Source organism: Protopterus annectens, chromosome 6.part0 (genome assembly GCF_019279795.1).
Source record: "Protopterus annectens isolate FY-2018-M chromosome 6.part0, PAN1.0, whole genome shotgun sequence".
Lineage (NCBI taxonomy): Eukaryota > Metazoa > Chordata > Ceratodontiformes > Protopteridae > Protopterus > Protopterus annectens.
In genome coordinates, this window is record NC_056737.1 from 1358227239 (window position 1) to 1358250069 (window position 22831).

Genomic DNA, 22831 nt, shown 5'->3' on the forward strand with positions numbered 1-22831 from the left:
GGAAGGCTCCCCAACAGGGCACTTATCTGAACCAGTGAAGGCCAATGATACTAATGCCCACAGAACAGAATGACTGGTAAGAGACCTGCATTTGGACTGGCAGTGTGACTGTGTGAGGATTTATGCTCATACGTCCATTTATGTACCCTTAGTGCCATGGGCTTAGGTCACACACAATACATACTGCTCTGTGGAAGGCTTTGGCACCTCTGTTATTTGGTGGGATAACACAACAGTTTGGAATACTGCAACTGTGATCAAAGGAAGCGCATCCCGATTGTCTGTTGTGACTACCTTTCAGGATGGCAGACTGAAGTCTTTGGCATAAGGGAAGGGGAAAAGGAAGACAATCATAAAGAGGCAGTTTTGTCAGGTAATGGTGACTTGGAACCTTCCTGGCATTCTGACCTGATTTATCCTAAAATTACCGTCTGTTAATTATTTTACCTTTCTAGGGTTGTTTTTTATCTCTCCCAACAAAAAGACCAGCCTTAACTGGCTAATACTCAAGGAACTTGGGTACTGGGGAAAGGCAAAATCTGTTAAGTCCTGCATAACTTTCTTTTCTTGTAAGGATTTGAAAAAAAACTGCAACTGCAGAGCCAAAAAGATGCAGTTTATCCAGTGGGGAATCCAGGAATTTGGCTCTCACATCCTCTGGTAAAGATTGGAGCCTTAGCCAGGAGTACCTGCACATACCAGATCCAGAAGCAGCCACTCTAGAAAATGCATCAGCAGCAACATAACAACTGTATTACTGAGTACCTGGTCACCTAACAGGCAGAGATAAAGGGCATGAGACTTCTTTTTGGATTCGGCAAAACATTACTCACATTACCCAGATAAGACAGGACAGATGAGACATGATAGTCATATGGGTATGGCAATTAATAGCTTTAAAGGTTAAGATAGCTATGGGTTTTACCAGGCTGGTCAATACTCCCATGATCCTTGTCTGTTGGCAAAACACCAGGCAAGGGCAACAGCATGGTATGCTTCTCAGTAGAAACAGAAAATCACAGCTTGGTCAGTAGACAAGTTTTTATAAAGGAATTTCTGAGCAACAGGCACTTTATAAAATCTATCAGGTTTCTTTGGAGCAGGGGGTTGGGATTCAAGATTTAAAGAGGCCGTAGTAAAGGTATCCAAAAAGATCTCCAGGACAGGAAGAATGGCAAAGGGTTTAGGTGCACCCATTTCCAAAAGATCACAATACCTCTGTTGAGCATCAGATATCTTCATGCCCTCCCCATTTAAAATGCTGCATCATTTTGACCACAGTACCCCAAAAGTTCTTCTAAAGGAGAATCCAGAGAAAGAGTTATCTTCATCAGTAGCAACAGCATTAGGGGTATGGATATGAGAAGACTATGCCAGTGAATCATCTTCTAAATCCTGATCTTCATCCCCAGAGTAAGTCAATCTGTCTCTTTGTCTGTTTGCGTGGGGGGGGGGGCAGAGCAGGTGCAGCCAGAAAATATTAAGGGGGACTTAAGAAACTATGTCTTTAAACAGCCCCTGTGTAAATTCTTGTCATTCCCTTTGAGGATCCCTTACTGTCTGAGAAGTATGTTGCCTCAGCAAAATATTATGGCTCTGAGCCCTGATGGACTTCAGAGAACCGGGCACCTCCTCTGTAACTAAACTCTGGGGTACACCCTCAGATCTCTCAGAAATAACCAATCAAGTTCCCCCTTCTTGTCTGAAGCAGATGCTTGGGTCAGCCACAATGAACATGCAAGGTTTTCAGGACATCAGACTAACAGCACAGTTTTTTAATTAAGCTCTGCTCCCTGGCAAAAATGACACTTCAAATGGTGATCCAGTGAGGAATCTGCTTTCCACACAGTCATATTTCTCCCTATTTGATGACATGTACAATAAATTAAAAAGAAAAGGAAGGATACCCAATGGGGCATTTATCTGCCCAACATCAAGGAAGCTGCATGAACTGTACATATCACAGACCAAAGATGAAGCAAAGTTCTGCATTTGGGCTGGTGGTTAAGGAAGTTCTTAGGTAATTCACCCCCATATTTCTCTTATGTGCCTCCCACCTTTTGGCTTAGGTCATTTGGGCATACGGCATGAGAGGAAGGCACCCAGGCTTTATCATACTAACCAAATGCAAGGTTATCCTTGCCAGGACATCCCATCTGTCAGTAATACTGAAACAGTGATCATGGAAGGACATCTGGAGATTCAGCTCTCCAGCACATTACGGGAAGAAGGGAGCAGCACACTCTTTCAGGAGACTCTTAAGAGTTGCTCAGAACAGGCTCCTGCAGCAACCAGTCCAAGTAATACAATGTATGGAAACACAGCAACCCACTCAGTAACACTCGCTGGGTCCAATAAAGGCAGACAATTCACCAGTTAACACACTGAAGTCTTCTAGATAAAAATGTAGTAGCTTATTCCAGCACAAACACCAAAATCACAGGTTCCAAAACACAGATTAAGCACCTTCATTCCTCACAGGGGAACTTCTTCAGAATAACTACTGTTTGACTGCTCTACACTTTTATACTCTCTAATAGTTTAATTGAGAAAGTCATTCAATAATCACCACTCACATTTAAAGGCATAGTCTAAAAACCTGCACCAAGTGAAAAATACACACCCTGCTTTCTAAAATATTTACAGATAAAAAACTGTGCACATAGAAATAAAATAAAATTGCATTAAATTAGACATATTTTGACCAACTGGGGTAAAAAGTATGTACTCCTTTTGGGACATAATAATGTGCTGCAAACTGTTCCACAATAGGATCTACAAATGGAATATATGGGTAAATAAGGTGGAATTACTTATGGCTATAGAGTACCATTCAGACACTAAGAAAGTCAAAGAAATTATTATTAAATATTGGGAATTGTTTTCCAGAATGCCAAATAGTCTGGATGTGTTTGCTAGGACCGTAAAATTTGGATATAAAAGGGGCCCAAATTAAAAATATATATATTTTTGAAAGAGTGATGGATCAAAAACCAGGGAAAAACAAACATGGTACTTACAAATGTGGGGCTTGTGCCCAGTGTGCATACATAGAAAATAAGGAAGATTTATCCATTGGAGACAATTTAAGAACATTGGTAGGGAATGGATACTACACCTGTAATAAAACAGGAATAGTATACATAGCTTATTGCATACAATGTCCATCATACTACATTGGGGAGACAGAGAGAAAGTTGAAACAACGGATATATGAACATTCCTATGAGATTAATAAGCAAAAAGAAACAAACGCTTTATACAAACACACTAACTTGCAAGTCAAGTTCAAGTTTTGGGTGTTGGAAAAGATATGCCTTCCAGAAAGGGGCGGGGACTGGGAGACTTCTCTTGAGTATAAAGAATTGATGTGGCAGCTGAATTTAGATGCTGGTACTCCACCAGGTTTAAACAAATGCATTTCACTAGTTCCTGTTCTCAAAAGGAGGGCTTTGTTACTGTGACATGGTTAATTCAATGCAATTTTATTTCTATGTACACCGTTTTTTTATCTGTAAATATTTCAGGAAGCAGTGTATGTATTTTACAGTTGGTGCAGATTTTTAGACTATGCCTTTAAATGTGAGTGGTGATTATTGAATTACTTCCTCAATTAAACTATTAGAGAGTATAAAAGTGTAGAGCAGTCAAACAGTAGTTATTCTGAAGAAGTTCCCTTGTGAGGAATGAAAGCTCTTAATATGCGTTTTGGAACCTGTGATTTTGGTATTCTTACTGGAATAAACTACTTCATTTTTATCCAGAAGACTTCAGTGTGTTAACTGGTGAACTGTCTCCCTTTATTGGACCCAGTGAGTGTCACTGAGTGGGTTTCTGTGTTTTAGTGCTTTTTTGCTGCTCAGTTCTCTCTTTTTTGGTTGTAATACAATGTATGGGATAGAGCAACTGACAGCTCACTGTTCTCGGTAAGAATGAATGGACTTCTACGGAATCATTCCGTGTGCGCTACAGTTGTTACTTAAAGCAAGAAGTCTGGAAATACACTGGGCTCTAAAACAACAAGTAGTAGGAAGAAGAGAACAAGGTTACAACAAGCAATCAATTTGGTTAACTAACTAGAGCATAATAATTAAGCTATACAGTGTTGCATTCAACTCATTGACTATTTTTTTTAAAACATGAATTACATTTGTGCTTACCTTCTCAAGTGTGCATTTTCACTTCGCAAGGGTTGCAAAGCAAGTGCAATTTCAGCTTGAACATTTGTGCTACCAACTACTGCTGGCAAAAGACCGACACTCTCCTCTAGCTCATTTATTAGTCTTATAACTTCTGAATCATCTAACAAATGAAGATAAAACAAAACTAGTAACACCTGTAAATAAAAGGCAGGCTGAATAAGCAAACAAAGCCACAAACATTTCCGATTACAAGAATATCTGCCAGTACAGCATACAGCTGCATCACTGCATTTGTTCATTACTATCCTGATGTGGTAGAAGTGCAAAAAAAGAAGTTATGTACTTATCATAACGCTCCATGTGAGTTGTTCATCTCGCCTTCATTCTTTCAGAGCCAATCCATCAGCTCCGAGTCTGCCACTTTACTAGATGAAGATCTCAGAGTAGCTCAAGGTCAGGTCCCTATCTCATGATGCTCTCTGTCCTACCTCAGATCTAGTTTGCTGAACCCAGCATGAACAGGTATAAATCAATAAATACTTCAACCGGAGTAAGAAGTCCCAGAACAAGACCACCAGACCCCAAGTCTACTCGTTCTTCGAGACCCTGGAGGGGGAAGGTGGATGGGAATGTAAGAATGAAGGTGAAATGAACAATTCACATGGAACGTTATGGTAAGTAGATAACTTCTTTATGTGAAGTTGTTCAATCTCACCGTTCATTCTTATACATGGGTAGAGTCCCAAACACCCTAATCCTGGGTGGCTCAAGGGAATATATTCCTGATGACAGTGGAACCAAAGGAAGCCCTGTCCACTTTGTAATGAGTGATAAAAGTATGTGGCTTAGACCAAGTGGCAGCTGCACATATAGTGTCCAAAGGCAATAGAGCTGCATAAGCAGAAGAAGTGGAAACAGCCCTAGTGGAGTGTGCCTTCACACCATGCTCTAATGTTTGGTTTGCTGAAGAGTATATAAATTTAATGCAGTCAGTTAACCATTTGGAAAGGGTAACTTTAGAAACTGGTAATCCTTTCTTCGTGTCAGCATGAGATACAAAGAGTTGGTCAGATCTTCTGTATTCCTTTGTCCTGTCCAAATAGAATCTCAATTGTCTGTGGACATCAAGTTTATGCAACATGTACTCCAACTTATTAGAATGATTAATGAAAAAGTTTGGAAGTTCGATAGTTTGATTCAGGTTAGTCTCGGAACACACCTTTGGTAGGAATGAAGCATTAGTCCTCAGTGATACTCTGGATGGAACACCAAATATGGGGGTTTGACAGAAAGGGCTTGAAGCTCAGACACCCTACGTGCTGAGGTAATGGCCACCAAGAAAATACTTTTCCAAGAAAGAAACTTCAACTGACAGGATAATGCAGGCTCAAAGGGGGTAAGAATAATACGTGACAACACAAAATTTAGATTCCAGGGAGTAAAGGGTTGTCTAACAGATGGCCTAAGATGAATGGTACCCTTCAGGAAGGCCCTACATATTCTGTGAGACATCAAATTAGAACCTTCAGCTCTGAGGTGAAAATTCAAAATTGCAGCCAATTGAACTCTAATAGTGGCAGCTGCAGCACCTTCATGAAAAAGCTTAGATAGGAATTCCAGGATACTAGCAATCGGGGCAACATAAGGATCAATGTTATTTTGGGAGGTCCAAAAAGCAAATCGCTTCCATTTACTAGCATACAACTTTCTGGTGGAAGCCTTATGCGAAGATACAAGAATGTGTTGTTGGGAATCGGAGCAGCCAAGCTGTCAGTCTGACTGAATGAAGGGAGGGATGGAGGGCCCCTGACGAATGTGTCAGCAGGTCTGGAAATGGGTCCAGAATCCAAGGTTCCTCCAGCTGATAGAGTCGGAGGAGGGGGAACCAAATCTGATGAGGCCAAAAAGGAGCTATTAAGATTACAGTCCTTCCCAGGCTTTTGGCTTTCTGCAAGAATTTCGGAATCAGTGGTATAGGTGGGAAGGCATACAGGAGTCCCGGGGGCCAATCGTGTACGAGTGAATCCCTTGGGCTGTCCACCGGACGATTCAGGGCAAAGTAGCTTCTGCATTTGGCATTCAAGGAGGATTCAAACAGGTCGCAGCAAGGCTGGCCCCATTTGCGGAAAATCATCTCTGCAACTTCGTCTTTGAGAGACGACTAGTGCAGTAACAGAATGGCTCTGCTCAGTTTGTCCGCTATCATGTTGGATTTCCCTAGGATGTGCATTGCTATCAGAAAGCACCCGGTGGATACTGCCCACTGCCAAATTCTCAAGGCCTCTCGACACAGGGGGTAAGACTTGGTTCCCTTGTTGATGTACCAGACCACAGACATGTTGTCCATCTGTATCGCAATCGTCCCTAGAGGCAGAGTCTTGGAAGTGCTGCAACGCCAAAAGCACCACTCTTGGCTCCAGAACATTGATGTGCAACTGTGACTCTGTCTCCGACCAAATGCCTTGGGTTGTTCTTCCCTGAAAAAGCCCCTCCCACCCTATCAGAGAAGCGTCCGTGGTCACCGTGGCTGACGGCAGGGGAGAAACAAATGGTCGACCCACTGTAACTTGTTGGCTGGTCAACCAGCGAAGATCCTACTTGCACGAGGCCGTAATCATGATTAAGAATGACATTGGAAGTTGTTGGTAAGGCCACTGCATGAAGAGTAACCATTGAAGAATCCTCATGCGCATACGTCCCACAGGAACTGCTATGAGCGTAGCTGCCATGGTACCTAGTAGCTTCAGTACTTGATGGGCCGGGTACTTTTCTTCTCTGCAAAATGTCCTGAGACCTGGTTTGGGAGAGTGGTTATTCTGTCCAGGGACAATTTTACTGTGGCGGTGGTGGTGTCTAGTTCTGCTCCGATAAAGGAGATATGCTGCGATGGCAACAACACAGACTTTTCGAAATTGATAGTGATGCCTAACTGAGAGCAGAGACTGAGTGTGTGATCCCTGGACAGAATTAGTTGATGCCTGGAGGCGGCGGTAAGGAGCCAGTCATCCAGATACGGAAACACTCGGAATCCAAGACGCCTCAGGTGAACCGTAATCACTGCCATGCATTTGGTAAACACTCTGAGGGCTGTTGCGAGTCCAAAAGGCAGTGCTTGGAATTGGTAGTGACTGGCTCCCAGCCGGAAACGCAGATGATCTCTGGATGGCCTGGCCATTTTGATATGGTAGTACGCATCCCTGAGATCTATACAGCACATCCAATAGCCCATTCCGAGGAATGGGAGAATAGACTGAAGCGTGACCATCCGGAAAGTCTCCTTCTTTACAAATGTGTTGAGTCTGCTGAGATCCAAGATGGGCCTCCAGTTCCCAGTCTTCTTTGGAACAAAAAAGAATCTGGAGTAAGTTCTGGATCCTATCTGGTCTGCTGGGACTGGCTGGATGACTCTTTTTCCTGCAGCCTCTGGATTTCTATGGCTGCTTGATCCCAGAGACTGGGTGGAATGCCTGGGATTTTTTCCCAACAGGTGGGTTTTCTAAGAATGGAATGATGTAACCTCTGATAACGATGCTTTGTACCAAAGAATCTGTTGTAATTCCTAGCCAGGCATCCGGATACAAAGCCAAGCAACCCCCGACTGCCTCCAGAGTAGGACAGTCGGGTCTCCATTCAGACGCGCTGATAGGGCTTACCAAGGAACTGATCCCTGTAGCCCTGGTTCTGTGGACCCCCTCTGCTGCCAGGGCGGCGTCTTCCATTATTACCCCCTCCTCTGCCCCTGGAGGGGGGTTCACTACGTGTGTTCTGGAAAGCTCCTTGGGACTTTCGGAACCACATTTTTCTACCTTTCTGCCCTTTGGGGTATGGTCTGGTAGGGGTGGAAAAACAGACTCCTATGGCAGATAGAGTCTTTCCCTCTTGCTCACACCTAGTGAGAGTCTCCTTGACTTTGGGCCCAAAAAGGGCCGAGCCATCGAATGGGGTGTTGACAAAGGAAGACTTGAAGGCTTCCACAAAGGAGAATAAATGCATCCAGGACTGTCTCCAAAGAGCTTTCGCTGAACCTGCTGCCCGACTCGAACCAACGGCTGCATGGACGAGTTAACTATGGAATTAAGTGTATTAAGCTGGGCTGTCACACTCTCAGAGAAAGCTCCATCTGTACTACCCTGCAGAGCATCTCCGAACTCTTTTAGGAGATCTCTTTGAAGATGGGTAAAATGAATCAAGTAGTTAAGCGATCGCATAGCAAAGGTTGCAGAATTAAAGATGCACTTCCCGTACCTGTCCATAAGTCCTGGAATCTCTATTAGGAGGATGGACAGTAGAAGAGGTTTCGGACATCTCTTCGTTGGTGGCCGCTGCCACCACCATGGCATCAACCGGAACTCCCTTAGTGAGGAACATCTTGTCTTGGGGGGAGGTGATAAACTTGCTGGACCTCAATAGGACCGGTTCCATAGTATCAGGAGACTCCCATGGCCTTCGAGCAACCAATTCCATTAGTTTGCCAAAGGGCGGAGTCACCCAGGAGGTGGAAAGTTGAGACCCAGAGGCCTTCAGGAGCACCGACTCATCCTCAGTAGGGCTAATGGACTGCCAGTCTCCTCTCTGCTTAAGGACTTCCAGGATATCAGCAAAGGAGATATCCTCCGAGGGAGACCATGGGGACCCTTCTGATTTCTCTAAGTTGATGTCTGATGTCAAAGACTCCTGTGGGGAATCTAAATGCCTCCTCTTACAAAGTCTCTTCCTGGGAACCTCATCAGTGGGAGCTTCTGGTGAGGTCTCAGTAGAGCAAGGGTCACCCCGATGGGGTTACCTGAGGCTCTGAGTCTCGACGCTTCACAGGGACCTGCGATGTAGAGGCAGAAAGTGGCACTTTTAGGGGGGGGGGACCTGATGATGTGAGTGTCTTGGACGACATAACCCTCTTCATAGTATTGAAGGCACCACTGCTCCGACCCGAAGCCATCGGTTCTGAAGAAGACGGCAACCTCCATGGCACAGAGACAGTGGGCTCCAAGCCAGAGGACGGAGCCGAGCTCATCCGAGCAGACACTCCGACGGGAAGGGTCGGAACAGATGCATTGGTTCAGCTCCCCCCCCCCCCTAGAGCCGACCAGAGAGTGTTGGCTCCCAGACTCTTCCAAAGGTACCGAAGAAGTTAGGGTTGACGGAGCCGATGGCACTGGAACAGGCCTAGACTCCGAAGGCTCCACAATCATCAGATCCTCCTCTCCTGGCTCGGAAGGCTCGGTGGAGTAGTAGTCACAGCAGGTGTGATGGTCTTAGGCCCCGTAACCAGTTGGGTCGAGGCCGATAATTTTGCCAGTGCCGGGTTGTCCAGAAGCCTCTGCACGACCCGGTCCACATTCACATCAGAGAGGGTCCTCGAAGAACGAGTCGAAGGAACCGAAGAAGCCACCAATTGAAGGATAGGCGATCTCAAGATTTTGGAGACCGGTTCCAAGACCGGGGACCGGTTCCGAAACACTGGCTCGGTGTACAGCTCCGAAGACTGCCGAACCGGCAACCACACCTTCACAGTAAGACTCTGAGCCGATGACTTGGGCTCCGAGGAAGCTTTAGACTACTTTGACCCCTTCGATGACTTGGAGGTCTGGTCAGCCTTGTCCAAGGACTCCTGAAAATCTGGCTTCAATAACCCTCTATCCACCAACTTCCTTCTTCTCTCAAGCAAAACCCTGCTACTGAAGGAATGGCAGATAGAGCAATCCTCCTGGAGGTGAATTGGCCCCAAGCAATAGATGCAATTCACATGGGCATCCGTGATGGACATCTTCTGCCTGCATTTTGGGCACTTTTTAAAACCTGATTTTTGCCTCTCCTTTTGATCAGCCATAGGAGCAACACCACAGTAAACACTAATCTTGACAAAAAGATTAATGTACAACAAAGCACACACAAGCACCGCAAACTCTAGCTACTATAACAACTGAGTTGTCAGACCACTGAACTATCAAACAATGAAATATCTACATATATCTAAATATATTTCTACATTTTTCTAATACCTAAATAGCAAGCTAAACACATACACTATTAATATCAGAACTACGTAAACCACACTAAACAGGATAGGGAATAATAGAGCAGCCGCTTTGTAAAGGACGAACTCTCGTCAAAACTATGAAGGGATTAAAGTAAACAAAGGCTAACTAGCCCAGTAAGTCTTATAACTGTATAAAGAGTAAATCTATGTATCTATATAAGCAGAAGAGTTAGAAAGAATAGGAAAAAATTATCACAAAAGTACAGTTTTGTACCTACCATAAATGTAGATGTTCGAGGATTCCCTTGCTGCAGTCCTGACTATTGGGTATAGTCCCCAGCCCCAGTCGGCCCGGCCATAGAGATATATAAGGTCGTGCGTCATGGCACTGCGACTGCCTTAGTACGGCGTCAGGGTACTAATCGCATGACCGTTTCTTGCCCCAGATGTCAGAAGACCCAAAAGACAAGTCCCAAAACAACCTGCACCAATAAACATGTACAATATATACAGTAATATATATACAAAAATATAAGCATGTAAAGGCACCTACACAACCACCCTGAAACACAGAGGGAAGGAGGGAGGGTAAATTGACTGCAGCAAGGGAATCCTCGACATCTACATTTATGGTAGTCCTGACTATTGGGTAGAATCCAAAGCAGAGGTAAGGAGGCTGGCAAATTATAAAAAGCAGGAGCTGACAACATGCCTTGTAAAACAGCTGTGGCAAAACCAGCTCTAGACTTAGAGTATATAGGCAGGTGATAATGCCTAGAGAAAGTATGCACTGAACTCCAAGTAGCTGCTTCCAGAATATCCTTAGTTGCCACCCCTTAGAAATGCTGTTGAAGTGGCAGTAGCCCTAGTGGAATGAGGCCTAATCCCAGCTGGAACCTCTTTGCCATGATGGGAATAACAAAATGCAATGCAAAAGCCAATCCACCTAGAAATAGTTTTTTGACACAGGTTTGCCCTGTGAACTTAAAGCAAAAGAAACAAGTAACTGTTGAGACTGCCTAAAATCTTTAGTCCTGCTCAAATAATAGTGTACATCTAAATCTTTTCCCTTTATTTTGAGGATCTGCAAAGAACGTGGCAAATGAATAGTTTGGTTTAAAGCCACACTAGAAACCACCTTAGGCATAAAGGAAGGATTAGTACGTAATGATACCCTGTCCTTATGGAAAATCAAAAGGGCTCTACTGCCATAAGGGCCTGCAACTCAGACACCCTTCTTAATAGCCAACAGAAAAGCAGTCTTCCATGACAAATATTTCAATTCAGCAGTAGCTGCCGGCTCAAAGGTTGTAGAGTAAGTTTTCCAACACAAAATTGAGATCCCAAGCAGGATCTTATATTCTTGCCCTCTAAGAAACTGCTTGAACAAAGGATGAAAACAAAGGTGGGTCACAATCATAGTGAGCTGAAATTGCTGCAGCATGAATCTTTATGGAAGAGAAAGACAAACCTTTGTCCAATAACTCAGTAAGATATTGAAGAGCCACACTCAAATTAGGCTCTGAAATCTCCAAATTCTTTGCTGTATACCAAAATAAAAATCTCTTCCATTTTTCCTCCTAGTACTAGGCCTTCTAGCTTCCATAATCACATTTAAAACTTGTTGTTCCAACACAGAATATGCCAAGCTGTGAGATGGAGAGATTGAAGCTTGACATTGAGCAGATGACCGTCCTTCTGAGATAACAGATGAGGAATCAGAGGTAAAGGCCATGGAGGCTTCTTACAAGACTCCTTAGAAGTGGTACCAGTGTGGCCAATCTGGAGCTATCAAAATCATCCTTGGCCTGTCCTGTCTGACCTTTAGTAATACCTTTGGAAGAAGAGGTAGAGGTGGAAAAGCATAGACATGAACGTTTTCCAACTGAAAGACAGAGCATCCACTTTCCAAGCTGTGTGATGAAACCCCTTTGTGCAATACTTTGGCAGCTGGTGGTTTAGTGGAGAAGCGAACAGATCTATGTCTGGAGTTCCCCATGACACTGTCAATTTCTGAAATACATGAAGATCCAGTTTCCACTCCATGATTTGTCTGCTTAATACATCTGCTAGGGAGTTCGAGTCAGTTGCAGGGTCTCCCATAAAATCATTGCTTGCCTGCATAGAGGATAAGAATGTGTTTGTTGATGTACCACATGACAGTTGTGTTGTCTGTCAGAATCAACACCTGTGTATCCACTTTCCATTTAGATGAGCTCCCCAAGCAGTGTCCGAGCATCTGTAGATTAAAATCCTGACTCCGCCTTAGATGAGCTCCCAGGCAGTGTCCCGAGCATCTGGGGTAAAAAAAATCTGCCTGGTTTGAAGGCAAGGTATTATTTGAATGACAGTGTGCAAATCTTGGCAGTGCTGTGTCCATACATTTTGAGATACCATTGCAGCTTCCTCATATGCGTTTTGGCATTGGGACCAGCACCAGAATCTGATGCCATGAACCCCTAATGCTTGAAGGACTCCTTGCAGTCAGCTCAGGACGATGAGATAGTTGATGGAAGTAAAGTGACAGACTCTTTTTTTTTGTCGGGGAGGTAAAAAAAAAGGCTGCTGCTGCTGTCATCAGTCTCACACCCACAAAGCATGATTGAGGAGAAGGACTAGACTGGACTTTTTTCGTTCGTTCACAGAATACCCTAGGCATCTTTAGCATATTATACATTCCAGATGCTGTAGAGAAGGTTCTTTTCTTTTCTTGCCAGAATCAGGCGATCGTCCCAAGTAAGGATCCATCCAGTGATCCTTGCCCAGCAGAGGTAACAGTTGCTGTACTTGAACTTGGGAATGTCAGATGTCCAGATAAGTTGAGGGCATTGTGGAAATAAAATCTGTACCGTGATGAATGATATCAGCACCCATCTGTGTTGAGTGATTAAATCCCAATTTTCGAAAGGACTGACCCCTGCCCTCACCAGAGTCTGGAGCAGGTGAACTCTGATCTAGACTGGGAACCATAACAAGGATATGTCACCCCTTAGGCCAGTTTCTACTAAACTAAACTGCTACCTGCAAAAAAAAAAAACTTAACAGTCTGCATAGACATCCTCCATTTTCTTTTTTTCTTTAAGAACTGCTTCCACAGGGTCATCAACAACACATGGCAAGGGAAGAACAGAACTAGTAGCAGCCACCCTCGAGGAGGCCCTGAACAGCATCAAAACCACACTGCAAAGAATGCTTACCCACTTTCAGACACATGAACCAAATCCAGCAATTCTTTACACTCATACCTTCATCGCATCCACCTTAGATTTCAATTGTGAAAGAGGAGATATTTCTTACCCCACCTATCCAAAGCCCTTGCCTCTTTATCAGAGGTGCAGAGTTTTTAACAACAGAGGCTTTTAACACTTTTAGGCCTGAGACAGTTTCTGTCTGTCTGCCCTGGGACTCTTAAACAAACATTCAACACAGGAGGAATAGCTAAGGGCTATGCTGAGGCAAAAGAAACAATTCCCTAAGCCTTTTTTTCTGGAGTCAGTAATCTTGGCCTTCCCAAAGTTAGTGCTCCCCTCATGTGAAGTCTCTCTCTGAAAAAAAAAAATCCTCAGGAGGAGGGCTAAGAGTGGAATCATCCATCAGAATCAGAATAAGCAGGAAACTCTTGCAAGTCTTCCACAGAAGACTCTGAAGCCTGTGAACACTGTTCAAAACTATCAAACGGGGCATAGAACCTCTAATCAGAGTAATCAAATCTTCAGCCATTTTAAGCATATGTTTCTTAGGCACAGAGCCGAAAAATGCTAGAAGCTAAGCCCCTACAGAAGACTGGCCTTGGAAGAACAGGGCACATCCTGTAACAGTAAAGTATCTGCCTGAGACTAGGACTGCAGCAAGGGAAGACGAAGAACATCTAGCCCAAGCTCTGCGATGACCTCTGATCTGTTGCAGCGGCAAACTAGATCTGAGGTAGGACAGAGAGCATCATGGGATAGGGACTTGGCCTCGAGCTACTCTGAGATCTTCAGCTAGTAAAGCGGCCAATTCGGAGCTGACAGATTGGCTCCGAACCCATGTGTAAGAATGAATGGCAAGATTGAACAACTTCACATAGATATTTCATCTTCATGTTATTAGAACTGTAAATATTGGTACTAAATATTAACTTGTGAGCTTTATTTAGTTAATAGCCATTCTCTCTTTCTGATTGCAAGCCACAGTTATTTGGTGAACCTTCAAGGAGTGGTTACTGCAACAGTAAGCCATAACATTTCACTTTAAAAGTAATGTTTGCCAAACGGGGACCCATCTTTCTATCCTCTTAATTACTACACCACTGGTACAAGTTCATAATGATAAAATTAATTTCCTAATTTATTTGTTAGTTACAGATGAACTTCTCTGGCCACGTTTTCTATAACAGTCTTCCTTTCCTATAAAGGCTACTGCTAGCCTCCTACCAGTGCAGCTACTGACAAGAGAAGTTCCGAGGATCACCCTATATATAAAATAATTCTTGCGTTCCCTTTTCAGTTCTTCAAGGTTAATAAATCTCTGTACTTGTGGCAGATAAATATATAGGTGTGTACATGAATAACTTTGTAAGCAATGTCTACAAAGCTACCGTAAACTGTTCAAAATAGCTGTAAATTACAGTCTGAAAATCTCAGTAATACCTCTCCAAAAGTTAGCTTTACTATTACAGTCACCTCTCCTCTGAGATCTACTATTATTGTGAATATCACGTTCAGCTGTGCTGTCTTACTTTGGGAAGGGGAACTACAGCAGAAAATTATGAAACTTGAGTGGAATCCCAAGCATTATTGCCCAAGGGAGGAGGACAGTTACAGAATTCCCTGTAGTACATCTATGTTAAAAAAACTTCAAAGGAATCAGTGCCTAAGCTACCAGACAAAGCTTGATGTTTTGGCTGGTTGACATCTACGCTAAAGCTTCTAACCTACACACAGCAACAAGCTCCTTGCATGTAGTATTTTAATTATGAATGTCAGCCCATGATATGGCTTTGAAAATTTCCAGAGAGAAAACACTTGGTAAAGTAAGCTACAGACACTGCTGCAGCCCTTGTAGAATAAATTCTAATACAGCTGTATAGGGGTTTTCTCTATTTCTCATTAGAGAAGACAATACACTAGATCAGTCATTTTAATGTTGTGTGTGTGTTTTTTTTTTGGGGGGGGGGGTGACAGGCAAGTCCTTATTTCCATTTTCTTAAGGATGTGCATACAAAAAATGTATCATTTTCTGAAAGAATGCGTCCTGGCATAATGTTTCAATTACATTTCTGGTATTTTGGGTAGAAAACTGGAAGATAAATATACTGGTTCAATAAAACATTTGGTATAAAGGAAGGACTAGTTTATAATGACACCCTCTCATTGTAGAAGACTGTGTAAGGGATCTGTACACATCAATGCTTGCAGTTCAGAAATCTTCCTTTCTAGAGGGGCTGCAACTAAAATGAAATTTCCATAAAATATTAATATAAAATGTTTACAAACTCTGTTGTTCATATGGAGTTGCAGTCAATTTTGGTCTGCACAAAAGTCAAGAGGAAGGCAGTATTTGCTTCTCTGATAACCTTAACTTCAGAAGCTGAAAAATCGTTGGTCGGCCTATCTTGGATTATTACACTGATTGCATCTATCTGTGGGAGATCTGTATAATTTAAGTGCCACTTTGGAGACAAATATTAAACAACTAATGGCAATAAATAAAGGAGAAACAGACCACTTAACGTGGGTTAGATTCAGTGTGTGGGCACCATTTTTAATAAGTAGGGTGTTCTCGATAGCCACCCAAAATACCTTTTTGTATAATCCATAGATTCACCAAGTGTACAACCTCCTGGTGGTGAACATAACTATAAAATATTTGCCCTCATTATCTGAATCTGACTCTGTTAGTGGATCTGAAGGGCCATATAAAAACTCCTGTGCCTCCTCTGAAGACAAGGGAGAGAGGCCTTTCACCCTGCAGTACTAAAGATTATCTTCTGTTTTACCTCATGTTCTGCATTAAATCAGGTTTGGAGACAGCTACAGGTTGCTGTGAAGGAGCAGTTTTTCTGCAAGGTTTTAAAGTACTCCTTTGCAAAATGTCTGTCATAAAAAACTGGACCAAAAGTGGTTGGGACGTGGAAGCCCATATCGGTAAGGAATGCATTTGAGGTATTGAATGTTGTAAAATAGATAAAGGAACTGGAAGGGGATCTTTAGAAAAGGGAACAAGCAAATTACTGAGAAATTAATGGAATTTTTGGGAATAATACATGTGGAATATTCAAGAGGAGGAGTGAGGTTTAATTGAAGGCAGAAACTGAGTAGTTTATGTAATGTTGGACTGAAAGGCAGTTAAAGAAATATGTAATATATGTGTAAATGGAAAAGCATATCAATCAGTTTTTCTTTCTTATTAATGTATGTGCACCTATGTTTTGTGCTTTAAAAGATTTTGTTAACACCTTTACTGAATCATCACTTAGGACAGCGATTTTCAACTTTTGTTATCTGAGGGCGCACATAAACTAGTAATAACATTCTTGTGGCATACCAAAAAATATATATATTATTAATGTATTAGATTTTTTTGCCGCTCTGACCAAAATAGGTATAACTTTGACTGATTTAAAAAAAAAATGTTTCCTCTTTTTTATCTGCATTTAATACTTGTTCCAAATATCTCAACCTTCATAGCAACAAACATGACCGCTAGTCCCTCATGCACTGAATCGTCTACCTATGGAACAAACAAGTTTCCCTTGAATTTCAGACAATGTAACACACTGGCATCTTCCACGTTATGCCTATACAACTGGTTGGGTACCGATAAAGTTACTCTTGGGATAAGTCGAATGCCATCAACAGAGAGGATTCAAATTTTCTCACCAATTCCTCTAGGTTGCATAGCTATGTTTTATGTGATCTCCTAAGCCTCTGCTTTGTAAGAGCCTGTGATCTTAAGACTAAGGACAGCCAAGACAACTAGTGGGCAGAAGTGCCAGCAATGTGTGTAAAACGTAATGAAACCCATTAGTACTATTAAGTCTTTATTTCAGTCTGTGAACACACTCATTAATTTGCTCACTTTAAATATTCTGCCCAAAATTCAGATTGTTGCCAGCTTCAAAATGTCCATTCACAAATACAACATTCGCATTCTTAGTAGCTAACAAATGTGGCATCTTTTGTTTTTGTGATACAAGGCAAAGAGCTTTCTGAGCCTCAAATACAGTTTGCCCATGCACTGGAAATGCCAAATTTCAAATAAAAGACCATTAAAAAATTTGAGAGAGATGATAACTGAATGCTGGTATGACAGTGACAATCCCAACTGATGTAAAGACAGACCTGTGATGGAAGTGACTCACAGCTCTCCGGTCATAATCTGTAGCATTTCAGTGGCAACAAGACAAAGTAATACTTGCTAGCAGATATTGTGTTCCTGCTCTAACGCCATGTGGACACAGCCCCCTCCAGTTGTTGTTTATTTCCATTTCACGTGTGCTATGCAAGTGACGCAGACAAGCCCAAAACAACACAGTCAGATTTGTTCAGAAGCATACAAAACATAAAAACAATCTTACAATTTTACTCAATCACACTATGAAAGCTCTGGAAAATGTTATAATGCCACTTTGTTTAAACCACAATGAAAATGAGGTCTATGGAAACTACCTTCCGACTGCCATTGACTTTCAGGGACAACCCTACTTTTACCTCAAAATGCTATTCTGCCTCATTAAAACAAAATCAGACTCTTTTTGAGAAGAAAAGAAAAAACAGTGGATTTCAGTGAACGAGCAATGGTAATCACTGCAATTATTACTATTATTTTACTTAAAATGCAGGCTACTTCAAGTCCTTTATTTTGCCTACATTAAAGTGGCAGTAACATCTAAAAATTGTTGCTGATCAGGAAGCTATCAAACTGAAAGCCACAGACACCCCAAATAATTAAATACATACACAGAAATAAAAAAAAAAACTCTTATACACATATAAAAGCATAATTTCTTGTAGTCTTTCAAATAACATTCTTTCTTAATAATCACGATCACAGAACAGATTGTGTGCTTAAAATACAGTAAACTATTAAAATAACTTTCACAGTTGTGTAGTTGTGTCTCACTCTCGCTCTTTACAACCTCCCTTCTCTACTCACATGAGGAGCTCAGCATGCACACCTAACAACGGGATTCACATGCAGATTCACCAATAAGAGGTGATAGTTTTCAAACAAAAGTTGACAGTTTTCAGCTTACTTTCACAGAACAGGCAAGTGCTTTCTTAAAACAAATTAATTAAAAATACTGCTTACTTTCACAGAACAGGCGCTTTCTTAAAACAAATTAATTAAAAAGACTGCTTTAAAGTTTAAAGAATTCTTTAATTTGTTTTAAAAAAATCTTGCACCTGTCATTGACACCTGTCGACCAATTGTAACACACCAGTGTGCAGCGGCAGAATGACTGAAAATCGCTGACTTAGGAAATGACAAACATGTATTTATATATATATATATAAAAAAAAAAAAAACATATCAATATATTCCCAGCTGCAAACACTGGACACCACATATGTTCTTTTGTATATTTATCATCAATTCAACATTATAAACGATCAATTCCTGCCTTCCCTTAAATCTCACTCCTCCACCAAAACATTATTCTGCATGTATTGTTGTGACTATTTCCTTTTTTTCTATGTAATTTGCTCCTAACATTTTCAAAAGATCCCGCTTCCATTTCTTTTACCTCGGTTACAATACTCAATATTTCAAATACAGTTAGTTTAGGCTTTCAATTCCATTTTCTAGTAATTGTGTTTTTATTTATTTATTTTTTTGGCCAGACACCAGAATTAAACTTAACAAGGTGTTACTATGTTCTAGGCACTTCAGATCCTGTATCCCAGCTCAAAAAAAAAAAAAAAAAACAATTTCCTTTGTTATATCCATTTGCTCACCCAATATTTCTGACAGAGTACTCTATAAGAAATTTTTAAAGTCTGCTTAACTCATTACACTCCGAAAACATAAGTTCCCATTTACCTCTTTCTTCCTCATCACACCTAAAACATTTGCCATCTACCTGAGGAAAACTTCTTTGGAGTCTGATTGGGGTACTTCCAAGCAAAAATCCTAAATCTTCTACATAGTGTTGCATATTTGGGAGCCATACATTTGCCCTCCCATTGTTCCCACTGCCTTTCCAGTCTTTCCCTTCCAAATCTTTTCTAATCTCATTTGACTAATTCCTACAGTTACTGTGTAGTATTTTATACACCCTACTGATTATACTTTTTTTTTTTTTACAGCAGCTTCTGCTCTGGATTCAGGTAAACCTCTTATGAGAGCAGGTCTTTTACTTAGCATTCCCCTATGCCTATTTGTTTACACTCCAATAATCAATCCCTGACATGGAAAGCAGTCTCTAGCCTGCAGTCTAAATATTTTCTTGGCTTCTTCCTGTTCTATTAGCTTTTCCTCTCTAGTTATTTCCTTCCAATACTTTGGTTCCTTTCCCAATTTTCTTCAGTAAACTCCAGCCTCTCTCATCTATTCTCTTGACCCCCTAATTATAGTCAATCTTTTAAGCAAAAATCTCCTTTCTGTATTTGTGTATTTGCTTAGTTCTTAGAATACTTTCTGCTGTTTTATGAATATAATACTTTATGTGGCTGTTATTCTCCTTAAGGATCTGCACTCACAATACCACTCTCTCCTTATTTCTTAATTCTCCCCTGCTTCATCATTTTCCCTTTCCACTTGGAAATGATCTGCTTGTGAGATATATATATATATATATATATATATATATATATATATATATATATGAGCCTTAATGGTGTAGCTTTAAAATATCCCTTCAAATCAGGTCATCCTAAACCACCTTGATCTACTGGAAGGATGAGCTTATCTCACTTGATCCTTGAATTTTTCCCCACACAGATAAAATCCTTCAACTCTTAATTACTGTCCACAACTTCTCCTCTGGTTGATAAAAACATGCCTGACCTGTATATAGAACTAAAGGGACTAAAAACATTTATACTGCTTGCATCTTGCTATCCATAAACACGGGTTTCCAGTTTTCCAGTTTTTTGTATTATTTTTTTAGTCTCTTCCCCCATATCCTTGACTGCCATAACAGAATCCTTTTTAATCCATACTCCATTGTACTGTGCCCCCATAAATATGCGTAGTGCTGGACCAAATCATCTGTGGGTACACAGTTTATAACTATAGCCTTTGTTTTATCTTCATTAAATTTTGTATCCCACAGCAATGAGATGTCCTTTCCTGGTTTTATCAAGTACAAAATAATATTGTCTGCAAGTAAAACCAACTTTTCTTGGTCATCATACCAATTATATCATTGAATTTCTGAGTCCCTTGTTTTCTTTGCCAATAGCTCTAAATATAAAGCAGACAACAAAAGGGGAAAGAGGGCACTCCTGCCTGGTGCCTCTGTTCAGACATATCTGCAGCTATGTCTTAAGTGATATTTTACTAAAAGTGTTTTTAAAAAGATGTGCAATGTAAAAGGATTGTGTAACAAAATCACACATGCTAGGCACAGGACAGATTTTATCAGCACAGGTACCAAAGTACCTGATAACTATGTCAGACTTAAGTGGAACGTTTTCTCTATAGTATGCAGTAGTGATGCTAAATTTACCAAAGGGTAACAATCACTTGTTAAAGGTGAACGGCATATAAATGTCCTTCCCAAATTTTCACACAGAATGGTAGGGATGAATACTAAAAACATTTGTTTGTAAAAGTGAATGGCACTTTCCTGTGCTTTCCATAGCTATACAATGGATTATATATCTGAAAGGTGGACAGGGGGGCTCAGCAGATTGGAAGGCTTTTCAAGGGCTGCTGTAGGGAGAATGGAATCTGGAATTGGAGCTGGGGCCCAACAGTTCATCTTTAGAATGTGACAGGATCGTGTCTGGCCTCTTTGAAAAATGTGCCACAATATCAGATTATTTCTATGTGGTCTTGATGGCAACAGTCACCATATTATCATTAAGGAACCACCCAGGAGGACGGCAGGGAGTCAAAAGGCCTCATTTCAGTATCCTTTCTGGAGATGCCATGGAGTCTATGTGTCATCTACCATGATACCTCATCATTGTGTTCACAGGGGCATAATAGTTGCAATCAACCTCACAAATCCAGGGTCCAAATTTCGATCTTGATCTCTGGTTACTGTCTACACAAAATGTACATGTTTTTCCTTGTGCATGTGGTGTTCTTCCTACTCGCAAATAACATGTTGAGTGGCTGATGAGGTGGATGAATAGGTAAGAAAGGTGTCATTTCAGTAGCAGAAAGTAAAAGGGTTTGAGACCAGTTGAACTAGAGAGGTATGCGAACAGAAAATGCCCAAGAAAATTGAACACAGTCACAGTAAGCAGCACAGACTAAGTGTGGCCTACTAGAGGAAAAGTTATGTGGAGCCAATCAATTCTAAAGGTCTGTCAGGTTAGCACTGAGGATTAAGGCAATCAGCTGCTAACAAGCTGCTTCCTGTGGTCCAGGGTTTGTTTCCTTCAGCCTTAATTTGCCTAACGTGTGACCTCGAGCAAGTCACTTAAACAAGACAGTGCTCTTTAGGGCAATTGGGAAGCTGGGCAAGGCTATTCACTGGTCTACTGGACAGCATGCCTAACAAATACATATGAACTAATGATCCTATTTCTTAGGATCTCATGAAATTTGATTTTACTGGGGGAAATCTGCACCATTTCCATTCTATATGTCTGTGGTGGGGAAATACATGGAGAATCCAAGTGCCTGTTTTTGCACTTATCCATTTTAAATGTCCTTAGAGGACAGGGGACCTAGGTGGAGGAAAGAGACAGACTAGTTTCAGATACACTCATGATTAATCCCACAAAGGCCTTTCACATTCTCTGCCCTGCTGCCAAGAAGGTTGAATGGCTGAAAGGATATGTAGAAAATGATTTCCATTTGAGGCCAAAGAGGCACTGATGGTGTCATGCACAGAACAGCCTGCAATACAGCTATCAAATCTTATATCAAAGTGACACTTGATAAAGATGGCACCAACCTGACTACATGAGGCCAAAGGTAATGTAGGCCACCTCTGAAGTGATGAACTTGACCCTGGCAGGACAATCCTGAACATCAGTGCTGATGGACCCACTAGGCTCAAGCTTTATGCAGAAGCCCTTGAGGCTAAGAGCTCAAAAGATGAATCATCTGAAATCAGCAATGACCCTGACAAGGTCAGCACTGAGACTGACGCCAATCATTTGATCTGACTCCTGTGGCCACAAAGATCCCAAATACTACAGAATCAGCTTCAACACCACTATCAGTTGCCTCATCAAAGCAGAAAGCATCAAACAAAATGGTTATGGTTCTGGGATTGAGACCACAACCCACCTCCAAACTTACAGGACAATGAATGGAACAGGTGCAAATACACTGGCCAGTAAATACAGCTGTAGTGAAAAGGCTAAAAGAGAAGGCAGGGAAGAAGTGCCTCCATCCAGTATGGTACCAGATAGGGAATGCATGGTACCTACTTCCTGCTGCAGCTTATAAAATGTTCTTAAAATCTTCTCATAGTCAGTGTTCAACCATTACACAATGACAGTGTCTGGAAGGTAGAAGTTTCCATACTTCTGCATCTGAAAATGGAGAGAGACTGTCCTATCTGCATTTTCTTGCTGCCTTTAGCTAATTCCGTCTAAAA

The 22831-nt window shown here is 41.6% G+C and overlaps 1 protein-coding gene across 1 annotated transcript in view; it reads right to left on the reverse strand.

Moving 5' to 3' along the window:
• Positions 1–22831, reverse strand: part of CCDC14 (coiled-coil domain containing 14) — a 708632-nt gene that overhangs the window by 256001 nt on the left and 429800 nt on the right. Inside the window, exon 9 of the mRNA XM_044074917.1 lies at positions 4161–4302. Coding sequence (XP_043930852.1) covers positions 4161–4302 — 142 coding nt within the window. The remainder of the gene's footprint in view (positions 1–4160; positions 4303–22831) is intronic.